Raw genomic sequence first — 12951 nt, 5'->3', positions numbered from 1 at the left:
ATTGCATTTGTCAATCAAAACGTAGAACGATAAACGAAACAAATTGGTACTCCGGCCGCATTTTGACTTCTTTACTGATCTGTAACTGAATAGACACAAGAAACAATGGATTATATATTTGTTTGTTACAATGAGCAGAAAAACAAAACGCAACACCGACACTTGCCTCGTTACATTCGACTTTTCCTTGTAGTCTAGGTTTTATTTAGGTTGCTGAGAGAACTTATCACCTCGGTTTTTTTAGTCCCAGTTGTTACTTGGAAACAACTCCAGCTTAACGTTTATTTGCACTTCACTTGTGTAAATGTGTAAATATTTTCAAGGCTTTGCGCCCGAAAAATCGCTTTTCCTGAGAGTCGTCAGCCTTGTGTCTGTCTGTACCCATAGATCAATCACACACATCACGCGTAGTATTCAGTTCATCGTATAGAGTCTTTTCACTCACGTGGCCAGCATCTATGCAAATTTTTTGAAACAAAAGAATATCTTTACACAAGAAAGAGTTTGAACTCTCACAGCATGTGAGGTTAGCATTAGATCCCATCGGCCTAAAGCCCTCGCACACCTCATCAAGTCTACAAGACTTAGCATTCCTTATCTTCCTTACTGTATTGATTAGGGTTAAGCACGGACTCCAAACGGTTAAACTTCTGTTTAGGGTTAGGATTGTTGCTATATAAGATCAAATCAAATCGCCTCCAGCCAGTCAATCCTCAGTGGCCTTGTGGTAAGGACATGGACTCCGGGTTTGATACCCACTCACGTTCTACGGAATTCTTTTTCCCTTAAAAATTGAAGAGACATACACTTTGATGAACATTTGTTGAGCAGAATTTTATCTCAGTGAAGTTTGGAATCAGTAAATAATACTACGTTGTGTAAACTTCATAAGATGACCACGGGGTTTAGGCCGATCAGGATCGGTTTGGCACACCAACATGGCCGCCGTTTCATTGTTTTGGGGCATGCACCAATATGGCCGCCGTGACGTCATGTGAAAACACTCTAACATTCAGCTCTTAACCTGAATAAGCGCGTGATACATAGTACTACTAATATTATCGTGAAAAGCAAGAACCAAAAAGTGCAATATTTTTCAGCAATCCGAGTTCGACGCTCCCCTGACCAGAAGTGCCCTCAGCACCTCAAACACGAATAATATGTGTCACACTATTTTTTTGTTTGTGTGTTTTCTCATTTGTTTATTTTTGTTTCTGTAGGAAACATCAACTCCAAAATCTTCCAGCAGCAGCAGCAGCATCCATTTGTCACTGTCCTTAACCGACCTTGGCTTTTGAATGAATGATTGTAAAGAGGTTTTCGTTATGTTTGCTATTTTTCATTAGCAGATTGCTTGGATAAGAATTATAAGAATGAGAATCGATTTCGTTCACCGAAATCTTGATATAAAGAATATGTTCGCACGTTTTGAAGATTAATTTTTAATAAAAAAAAGTATTTTAAATCTGTCTTTTCATGTGATGTGTTCAGATGTAGATGCAGTTCAGAAGGGGCAATATGGCGTACATTTGCGGACAAAAATAATTGAAAATAAAAGACAATTTGAAGTTCAAAAATTAGACTATCCATGTCGAAATCTCGTCATATGAATTTGAAATCGCAATGAACGCAGTCGAAATAGCATCATTCGAACTTGAAGTTACTTTGAACAAATTGAAACTATAAAGGGAAAACTCGACATCACGGATGTTGAAGTTCAAATCACCATTCCAACTAAAATGCACATAACGAGCTGCACGGTCTTAGCAACCAAAAAAACCCCTCAGTATCCAGCTGAGATAGCTGAGTAAAAGTCAGCTATCTCAGCTGGATACCCAGTAGCTTGCAACATTCCCTATTCCCTTAATCTCTGATCGTATTTCGCATCTAATATGATAGAGGCGTCAATTTTCACGCAATCATGTCATCATCCTGGGGCGACAAATAAAATTAATTAAAAATGCGATATCAAACAAAATGTCCGGAAAAAATAATTCATTGCCTTCTAAAAAGAACATTTTAAAGTCTGCGGTCGATTTCATTGCCAACGTGTTATATATCCCAGAAGCGCTCAGACATAATAACATCATGCCAGGACTTCTACCTGGGTGAACCAGAAAGGATATAGAACAACAGCCTAATTTTTTTTTCGGCTACGGGTCGAAATGCTAAACGTGTTATATATCCTAGAAGCGCTCAGGCATAATAACATCATGCCAGGACTTCTACCTGGGTGAACCAGAAAGGATATAGAACAACAGCCTAATTTTTTTTTCGGCTACGGGTCGAAATGCTAAACGTGTTATATATCCTAGAAGCGCTCAGGCATAATAACATCATGCCAGGACTTCTACCTGGGTGAACCAGAAAGGATATAGAACAACAGCCTAATTTTTTTTCGGCTACGGGTCGAAATGCTAAACGTGTTATATATCCTAGAAGCGCTCAGGCATAATAACATCATGCCAGGACTTCTACCTGGGTGAACCAGAAAGGATATAGAACAACAGCCTAATTTTTTATTTCGGCTACGGGTCGAAACGCTAAACGTGTTATATATCCCAGAAGCGCTCAGGCATAATAACATCATGCCAGGACTTCTACCTGGGTGAACCAGAAAGGATATAGAACAACAGCCTAATTTTTTTTTCGGCTACGGGTCGAAATGCTAAACGTGTTATATATCCTAGAAGCGCTCAGGCATAATAACATGATGCCAGGACTTCTACCTGGGTGAACCAGAAAGGATATAGAACAACAGCCTAATTTTTTTTTCGGCTACGGGTCGAAATGCTAAACGTGTTATATATCCTAGAAGCGCTCAGGCATAATAACATCATGCCAGGACTTCTACCTGGGTGAACCAGAAAGGATATAGAACAACAGCCTAATTTCTTTTTTTCGGCTACGGATCGAAATGCTAAACGTGTTATATATCCTAGAAGCGCTCAGGCATAATAACATCATGCCAGGACTTCTACCTGGGTGAACCAGAAAGGATATAGAACAACAGCCTAATTTTTTATTTCGGCTACGGGTCGAAACGCTAAACGTGTTATATATCCCAGAAGCGCTCAGGCATAATAACATCATGCCAGGACTTCTACCTGGGTGAACCAGAAAGGATATAGAACAACAGCCTAATTTTTTTTTTCGGCTACGGGTCGAAACGCTAAACGTGTTATATATCCTAGAAGCGCTCAGGCATAATAATATGCCAGGACTTCTACCTGGATGAACCAGAAAGGATATAGAACAACTGCCTAATTTTTTTTTTTTTTTACGGCTACGGGTCGAAATGCTAAACGTGTTATATATCCTAGAAGCGCTCAGGCATAATTATATCATGCCAGGACTTCTACCTGGATGAACCAGAAAGGATATAGAAAAACTGCCATTTTTTTTTTTTTTTTTTTCGGCTACGGGTTGAAATGCTAAACGTGTTATATATCCTAGAAGCGCTCAGGCATAATAATATGCCAGGACTTCTACCTGGATGAACCAGAAAGGATATAGAACAACTGCCTAATTTTTTTTTTACGGCTACGGGTCGAAATGCTAAACGTGTTATATATCCTAGAAGTGCTCAGGCATAATAATATGCCAGGACTTCTACCTGGATGAACCAGAAAGGATATAGAAGAACTGCCTATTTTTTTTTTTTTTACGGCTACGGGTTGAAATGCTAAACGTGTTATATATCCTAGAAGCGCTCAGGCATAATAATATGCCAGGACTTCTACCTGGATGAACCAGAAAGGATATAGAACAACTGCCTAATTTTTTTTTTACGGCTACGGGTCGAAATGCTAAACGTGTTATATATCCTAGAAGTGCTCAGGCATAATAATATGCCAGGACTTCTACCTGGATGAACCAGAAAGGATATAGAAGAACTGCCTATTTTTTTTTTTTTTACGGCTACGGGTTGAAATGCTAAACGTGTTATATATCCTAGAAGCGCTCAGGCATAATAATATGCCAGGACTTCTACCTGGATGAACCAGAAAGGATATAGAACAACAGCCTAAATTTTTTTTTTACGGCTACGGGTCGAAATGCTAAACGTGTTATATATCCTAGAAGCGCTCAGGCATAATAATATGCCAGGACTTCTACCTGGATGAACCAGAAAGGATATAGAACAACTGCCTAATTTTTTTTTTACGGCTACGGGTCGAAATGCTAAACGTGTTATATATCCTAGAAGTGCTCAGGCATAATAATATGCCAGGACTTCTACCTGGATGAACCAGAAAGGATATAGAAGAACTGCCTATTTTTTTTTTTTTTACGGCTACGGGTTGAAATGCTAAACGTGTTATATATCCTAGAAGCGCTCAGGCATAATAATATGCCAGGACTTCTACCTGGATGAACCAGAAAGGATATAGAACAACTGCCTTTTTTTTCTACGCGTCGAAGTTCTAAACGTGTTATTCTTAGAAGCGCTCAGGCTTAATAATATGCCAGGTTTCCAGCGACTGATTTTAGCTGATTTTGCGGTGCGCAAGAATGGATAATTTACCCGACTTGTAAACAGATATTTCCTTCAGCCGATTGTGTCTCATGCAGGAGAATGTCATGTCTGCGTTGTTTTGTTTCTACTGAAGTTTTATCAAAGAAAGCTTAATAGGGAGATCGCAATTTATACTCTCACGAACTATAAATTAGGGCTGACCTGGAAGACGCGTTGAATTGTGCCGCCATCCTTCAAAATATAATCTGGCTGCGTTTCAGGAGACAATTTCCTCTTCCATCCAGATTTACTTGGTATATGTGTTTGCAAGAATCTTCAGTCAAAGAATTGGGTATACACTGATTCGAATGGCTTGGCGATACTAAGTGCTTAAGTCTACTTACCGATTACAACATGTTTTGGAAGTATTGAGAAGCGCGCCAAACGAGGTTGTCACAGCGTTCTCGAGCGAACACGGCGCGACCTGGATTGATAAAATTACTATTACATGCAGCTGTCATGCCAGTGATTTCTCCTTTCGTCGCATAGTGAATAGTTTGTGAGCACATCCTCGACTCTCGAAACATTTGTCTTGCGCCGCTATAGAAGTTGCTTCTCCCGCGAACCATAGGTAGATTTCCCGCTTAACATAATGTTTGATAATTTATGCAAAAGTTGACCTCGTGAAAGTCAGCAGTGCATTAATCGACTCAAAAATAAACAGACTTCCTACAGGGTTTTGAACACGGTTTTAATTAAAGTACTTTACGAGCGCTGCGGTAGTTGACCGCAAAAGTGTTACGGTGATGGATACTCAACTGGATGATTACGTCTCTTCATAGCAACATATGATTTGAACTTCAATCTCCTTCTCCACTCTAAAAAGCCACTTAATCGTCAACAATGCAGCCATAATCTTCCACAAAATTCCAAATGAAACCTTTAATTTGAACTTAAAGTCACGTCACATATTCGAATTCGAAAAACCAAAATTTCAATTCGAAAGGAAGCGGAAGTAAAAGTACACAGCAACCGGAAATGATAAGAGTTTCGCTACATTGTACATACGGGATGTTTGCATAACTGGATTTTGGCGCAAAAAGATTTCCCTTCACTCAAACTCTCTGGTCAATATGGCGGACAAGGTGAATGATAAAGGTGACTCTAGGACAATCCAACAGATTCTGAGGGCTGTAGTGGCAAACTAAAACTTTATAAAATGAGAAGCGTTAAGGTTTCTGAGAACAAATTACTCTCAATTTACTTTTGAGGAAAACATGAACAATTTCAAAACACGCCTGCAGAATAGAGATTACTCAGCTAGAATTGTAGAAAAACACCTTTCAGAGATTAAATTCTCTGATAGAGAAATGTCGCTAGCGCAGAAAATACTGCCCTTTGTAACACAATACCATCTGACATTGCCTAACCTAAAGGACACACTCATGGGGAAATGGCACCTTAAAGAAAATCAACCGCAACTGAGAGAAATCTTTAAGGAGCCCCCATCATCTCATATCGTAAGGGAAAGTCCCTAAAGGACATCCTAGTTAAAGCTAAGCTATGAAGGCTTTATTATAATTTATTCATCGGCGAACTGCAGGAGTCGTGTAGGCTTGTCAACACTGTTAGCAGAGTTAACAAAGTTCTCTGGTGCATGGTGAGCATCAAGTCGACGAAATAAAAATTCAGAATTATCGTATGATGCTGAGTTTAGATTACTTTCTGATGCCTCAAAGAGTCTAACCAGTCCAACGAAAACCTCTTCGTTGTTCGGTATAGCCATCCAGCAGCCATGACGATGATCACATCAGAGATGAGGAAAGCCCAGGTTCCAAGCCTCCCATCCGTAGACTCCTACCTAGTCGTCACTCGGTTTCTGTGTATTTTTACTTCCGCTTCCTTTCGAATTGAAATTTTGGTTTTTCGAATTCGAATATGTGACGTGACTTTAAGTTCAAATTAAAGGTTTCATTTGGAATTTTGTGGAAGATTATGGTTGCATTGTTGACGATTAAGTGGCTTATTAGAGTGGAGAAGGTGAATTGAAGTTCAAATCATGTAATTTGCATTTTAGTTGGAATGGTGATTTGAACTTCAACATCCGTGATGTCGAGTTTTCCCTTTATAGTTTCAATTTGTTCAAAGTAACTTCAAGTTCGAATGATGCTATTTCGACTGCGTTCATTGCGATTTCAAATTCATATGACGAGATTTCGACATGGATAGTCTAATTTTTGAACTTCAAATTGTCTTTTATTTTCAATTATCTTTGTCCTCAAATGTACGCCATAGGGCAATGTCCATTCGTATTTGTGCGTTCACGTTGTATCTGAAAAATCGGAACATCCGTTGTCAACATGGATTACATCTTTAATATGTGGCCTTTATGACCAACGCTAACATTTCAGCTTTGAATTGGGTTAAATTCCTAAAATGATGAAGGAAACTCTAAGCCAATGCAATCCGCCGCAGTCCCGGCCCTGTTGTTTATGTGACCGGTAGGGGAATTCTCAAGGGCGGCTCGCTGCATGATACTTGTTCATGTCTTTTTTGGCCCAGTCGTCGTTATGGTCTGGCTTTTTAATTCGTAACTTTCTATATATGAAATACAGGATAAAATTTTTACATTCTTTTTTAATGTTTCCACTTCAACCATCTATAAAGCTGCAAACTACAGTACGACCTGCGCGACCTACGACCTACAGCAGCAAAGTTATTTCAGTTTGCACAAACAATACCGTTATACATCTATAAATGATAACTTTACAGTGACCATATGAACCATATTTTTAAACAAAATTGTGCATGCGATATAACGCACTAATCAGAAACTATTATTAATTGAAACTAAATTTTAGAATATTTGCACACGCGGTTTTCGAAGTGTCTTTATTTAACTGGCCAAAAAAAGGAGATAATATACTAATTTAGAATTAAAAGGATAAAGAACAGGCTGATCGCGATCAAGAAGAATGTAGAATAAAAATAACTACCAGCAATGCAAGACGGAAAAACTAAACACGGGAGAAAAAGACAAATTCAACGCTAAGCATGGGAATTAATTCCAAAAAGAAAAATTAAACAACTGCCAATGCCCAAGCGGCTCCGGAATTAAAATAAGTGACAGGGATGATCGAATGGGGGCAAAAATCAAAACCCGAAAAAATCCGTAGGGCTTCAAACAAAACCCCAAAAAATCCCTGGACCAAAATTTAACCCCCAAAAAATCCCATGTCGAATTTCCTGGCCATAAAAATTTCCAGGGAGCATTACATGACATAACACAAAAAATAGAAACATTAGTTTTGAATACCCCAAAAAATTCCAAAAAAATACTTGCCAAAATTTTCCTAGAAATCGAAAATTTCAAACCCCAAAACCCCTTCAATCATCCCTGTCACTTGTAATCCGGAGGCGAAGTAGGGGGGTTATTCGACATTATTCACTGAGCCTGTGGTGAATAATTGTTTTAGTATAATCATTCAGATGATTATCAGAGAAATCTCTTTGGCGCATTGAAGAAATGTGGGCCAGTTCACGAAATAAAAGTTTAATGAGGAAGCAGCTTTGTGTGTATTGGTGTAGCTGCAGTGGATTTTAAAAAATCCACTTGCTCATTAGTTCAAATTAGTGTCATTAGTGTTAACTCCTCACTGGTCGACTTCCTTCCAGTATGTGCTTCGACCCTAAAAACACTGCAACTAAATAATATAACCTACTCTATGGGCCTTTGCAGCTGTAATCTTTGTCGAATACTTTGACGAGGTTTTCCCTCTAAAAACAGGGGAAAATTACATTCTTTTGCTTAAACAGACGTTTATGAAAGCAAACGTCTCCCTTAATTAGATAAAATACAACTTTCTCTGGTGATCTTTATTGACTTTTTCATACAAATAAAGTAATAGAATGGTACCAAAACTTACCATATATGATTTACACAAATTACTCATAAGCCATTTACAGGCTACTGTTTTAACAAATGCACGAGAAGTTGCTCTTAAACTTCCACAAAAAAATAAGATTTATATAAATACCTCTTATTAGCCGAGTCTTCTGTCCGTACTGTAAATTACGGATCCTCGTTTTTTTCCATCGATTCGCGCTTGGGCCATAAATCGATGGAAAAAAACGAGGATCCGTAATTTACAGTACGGACCGAAAAAACGAGGCTAATAAGATGTTTATTGTATGGCTTCTTCCTGTTTAGGGGACCGGAAACAAGTGCAGGACGCACGATTTGACAGTCATTTGACAGGTGTCAAAAAAGAAAGTTTTTATTGGCGCACGAAAACAATAGCATATAACAAAGGCTTTCCGAGAAAGTAAAAACAACTTCGCCATGTTAAAAAAGTTTATTCGGTCAAAACTAAGAGCCCTGTAAGTTTTAACTCGTTAATGTAACGCTGGAGTATTTTGGAAACCGGACATTGTGTCTGTCTAGAAGTCGGTTCCATCTTTCTTCCGTTTGTCCTTGTGAAAAAACACTGCAAAAGGCAAAGAAGCTTTTCAAGGTAAGTTTGTTGTCATTGTCGAAGGATTCGCTCGTTAATTGCTTTTGGGAAAACCTCCCTTTCTGCCAGTTCATTCTCGTCTTCAATTGTGATCCGCGTTAAAATTTTCAAACACTGACTAGAATTCTCTTCCTCGGTAAGGTTACGATTCAGTTTCTACAACAGCTTTGTTCTCATTAAAACAAAGCTAGGTTAAAATTTGGAAAGGCAAACTCAACATCCCAGTCCTCAGGGTTTACATACATATTTCAAAGTTTATTCGTTGGAAACTAAGAGCACTGTAAGTATATTCACTCGTAAATGTGACGCTGGAGTCTTTTGAAAACTGGACATTATTGTGTCTTGCTCGAACTCGCTTCTATCTTTCTTTCGTTGGTCTTTGAAAAAACACTGCAAATGGCAAAGAAGCTTGTCAAAATGATCGGGTGCAGGTTGAAGGAATTACTCATTTTCTCTTAGGCAGGACGTCTCGAATCTCTGCCAGTCGATTTTCGTCTTTTTAACTATGTACAACGATAAAATTTTCAAACACTGACTAGAATCCTCTTCGATTAGATTACGAGTTAGTTTCTTCATCGCCTTCACAAATAAACACAGTTTAAAATGTTGAAGGCCAAAGTCAACGGTTGACAGGCGTCTTATAACTTTATTTAAACATTTTTTCTGAGGTAAAGAGATTTAGAGCTCCGAAATGAGCATTTTCTTTAAAACTTTTGGTCCGTATAGCAAGTTACGGACCGCAAATTGACCAATCGCATGGCGAAAACAGACTCAGCCATATAATAAGTAGATTTACATGTACACTATTCGATAGGTTACGTCATTAGATAGCTTGTCACTACTATGTTCTCACAAGCTCTTCCGATAACAGCTAAAAATTGTACTTAATAGATTGATACTTCAATGCGAAAAACTGTGATTGAACTCCAACTGAGCTACTAAAGTAAATCTTCTAATATACATGAACGCACCAACACGTGACTCTGCTTACAATCCTGCAATAGAATCTACCAATGTAGCATGAGGGCCACCAATAGCATCAGTACTACAATAAACACTAAGCCGTTTGTTATTCTCCAGTTCCGCATGCCTCCAATACTTGAAGAATGTTTCACTTCCTTCGTTATCTCTTCACGATCCATTCGACACAGGAGATGTTTAGTCCGCCAACGTACTTCGGTTGAACTGTCAGAGAAAAAGGGACATAATTCTTCAACTTTTCCCTTCGTCAGCAACAACCTTCCTGTAGCAGCGACAAAATGTATTTGTGGAAATCTGCATTCTAGTGGAAATTTTATTTTATTTAGTTTATTGATGTTTTTTTTTTGGCCCCCATACATAAGGGCCATTTATACGAGGAAAAATAAGACGCGAACTGTATCATTTATACGCGCATGTATTATCTAATAAGACGCGTCTTAGCTAAGCCGTGTCTTATTTTAGACGAAATGTGCCGTTTTTACGGAAAGTTCGCGTCTTATTTAAGACGCGTCTTATTTTTCCTCATATAAGTGGCCCTATTATCTACGAAGGTTGTGCCATGTTTTTTTTTTCCGGTAAAAATTGATCACGTTTTTCCTGAAATACTCGTGCAAAAGTTTTATTTACTATACCTTTTGGTACGATAAATTTTAAATGCTAAATTTTCTTCGCATATACCAATTTAAAAGCTACCTCGGGTAAAGCTGACGAACACTGATACTTACAAAAGTTTGTAAAAACATATACTATCAGGGGGATTAAACATGCCGCTACTTTTAGACGATTATGCCTAAAACACGAGTTCAGGAACTGAATTTCCTTGACGTTCAGTTTCTTTCTGATAAAGGGAATATGTTTCGCACACCTCTCTCCTTCCGTTGTGTTTTGCTCAGTTTGTTGCAGGAATTTGTTCTTGTTTTGATGTTGACCTTGTTCAAGACTGGATTCGTTGTTCTATTGAAGAAAAGAGAAAAGAGTATTATACGAATGCTTAATCATTCTAGATTCGTCTAAACCTTATTTGAAGATGTTTCAAGTAGTTTATTAGGGTTTTTAACATTCTTGCGATAATACAAAGGCGGAGTTCGCGCAAGTCGGTATGGGTAACTGTTTCTGTGCTCGTAAAAGTTGCATGTATATGAACATTTTGAGCTCAGAAACTCCCCGAAGAGATTCAGGGGAAATTGGAACATAGCCATATAGCCATTAACATAGGAATAAATGGAATATATATAAACTACTGGTAACTCGGGAACAAAAGCATATTTTAGGGAACAGGGAACACTTAAATCGAAGAAATACTCTTAGGGAACAAGGGAACACGAGAAACATTTTTTGGGAACGGGGGAACATGCCCCCCCCCCCCCCACCCCCTGCGTAGGAGGTCCTCACACTTAACCATAAATGAGACGTGGTATCGACAGACTTACCAGACTTACCAAAAAATACAAAATAGGAAAACAAAAACTTAAATGAAAGGATCTCTTCGAGCTTACCACTACCGGAGGATGTGAAACCAACACATTGTTAATATTGACGTGCATATTTTTTGCTTGAAAAAAAGTGCGTAACTCGGATACGACTAAAAACCCTAGGAAGAGAAAGAATTATTCGACACAATTCTTGCCCATAAATGACCAAGGAAGTAATGTCGACTTTCCTAGCCGCTTACCAACGTCGAGATCATCGATGCACTGACTGTGAGATATACTTATTTTAAATGGAACTTGGTTTAAACTTTACCTGTTCGTTTAGCAGCGACGTTTCGATCTCGGGAGAGATATGAGGCTCTACCAAAATACTTTTATTTGAACGCAGTTCTTCATCGAGGGAATTGTAGTTTTCGTGTCCTGGTGAAAGTGATGTTGAGCTGACGGTGTCTCTGGAGCCATCACAACGCTCTGTAAAATACGCATTCAAAATCCTATTAATAATACTTGATACACGAAATGAGGCTCTCGGAATCCTGTCTACTGTGGATAAGGTAGTTCTTCAAACGTGGAATTTTGTTTATATTTATCTCTTTCGGCAAACGCGTGTTAGGTTTCCTTTAAGGTGGCTCGATACAGTTTTCCAGGGCCAATACCTCCCAAGTTTGAGCGTAAACTACGTCGCCATAAACAAAGTTTTGAAAAAATGGCCACCACAGTTGTACTAGATAAAGATGAAAATTTGTTGTGATCAGGGTTGCAATGACATCGGAGTTGTCATAGCAACGAAATGACGCTATTACCTATTTTACTTTCAGCAGTATATATCGGCACTGGGAACTGTTCTTCCAAAATCATTGACGGAAGCTTTTTCCTCCAATAGCCGCCTCGATGTTCGTGAAGTTTAAGCGAAATCTGTAAGAGCGTTATCGAGGTATTTTGGGATAAAGATTTTGTGGTTAGAAATACGGTAAAAAATGGACAATCTCTATGTTCGGCTGTTATCTGTAGAAAAGGAAGTGCTTTTGACATGCAATTTCACCTCATAGTAGTTTCAATCTTTTCAAAAACGTGTGTGAAAGATCATGGAGATATCTCCAGCCGATTGCTAGAAACAAAGATTTGATTAGTATGTATCCAGTCGCTCTTGTTAGCGGTTTTTTAATATTTTGGTCTACTTTAACAAACTAGCAAATAGTTTTTAAACCGCTCAATAGATTTTTTTTTAAAATTTAAGTTTCTTAAGATTAACCTTCCTTTTATATGACCTTTTAGTTTCAAGATTATTGATACATTGTAAGGCTGTAAAATAAGGGCTACAATTCGCTAATATTTTGGCTCAAATTTTGTGTTTACAAGTGTGAGCCTCTCATTATTCAGGGTATTGTCTCCAAGTTTCATATTTTCGTGCGCAACAATAGCTAGCATTTTTGCATATGTCAAATGCATTGTTAGTTACTGCTGTTCACGTGAAAATGAAACTTGGAGACAATGCCTTGAATAATGAGAGGCTTTCTCTTGTAATGATGAAACTTCCGATAAAAAAAGTAGCGAATTGTAGCCGTTA

At 38.3% G+C, this 12951-nt stretch overlaps 1 protein-coding gene across 1 annotated transcript in view; it reads right to left on the bottom strand.

Annotated features, from left to right (window-relative positions):
* Positions 1 to 9207: 9207 nt before the first annotated feature.
* Positions 9208 to 12951, bottom strand: part of LOC140946150 (uncharacterized) — a 15193-nt gene continuing 11449 nt past the window's right edge. Inside the window, exons 10-12 of the mRNA XM_073395232.1 lie at positions 11698 to 11855; positions 10820 to 10908; positions 9208 to 10158 (exon numbers count right to left, since the gene is read on the bottom strand). Of these exons, the coding sequence (XP_073251333.1) occupies positions 9981 to 10158; positions 10820 to 10908; positions 11698 to 11855 (425 nt within the window). The 3' untranslated portion in view covers positions 9208 to 9980. The remainder of the gene's footprint in view (positions 10159 to 10819; positions 10909 to 11697; positions 11856 to 12951) is intronic.

Source organism: Porites lutea, chromosome 8, assembly GCF_958299795.1.
Source record: "Porites lutea chromosome 8, jaPorLute2.1, whole genome shotgun sequence".
NCBI lineage: Eukaryota > Metazoa > Cnidaria > Anthozoa > Scleractinia > Poritidae > Porites > Porites lutea.
The sequence above is the reverse complement of the archived record's forward strand: the minus strand, read 5'-3'. Positions and strand labels throughout refer to the sequence as shown.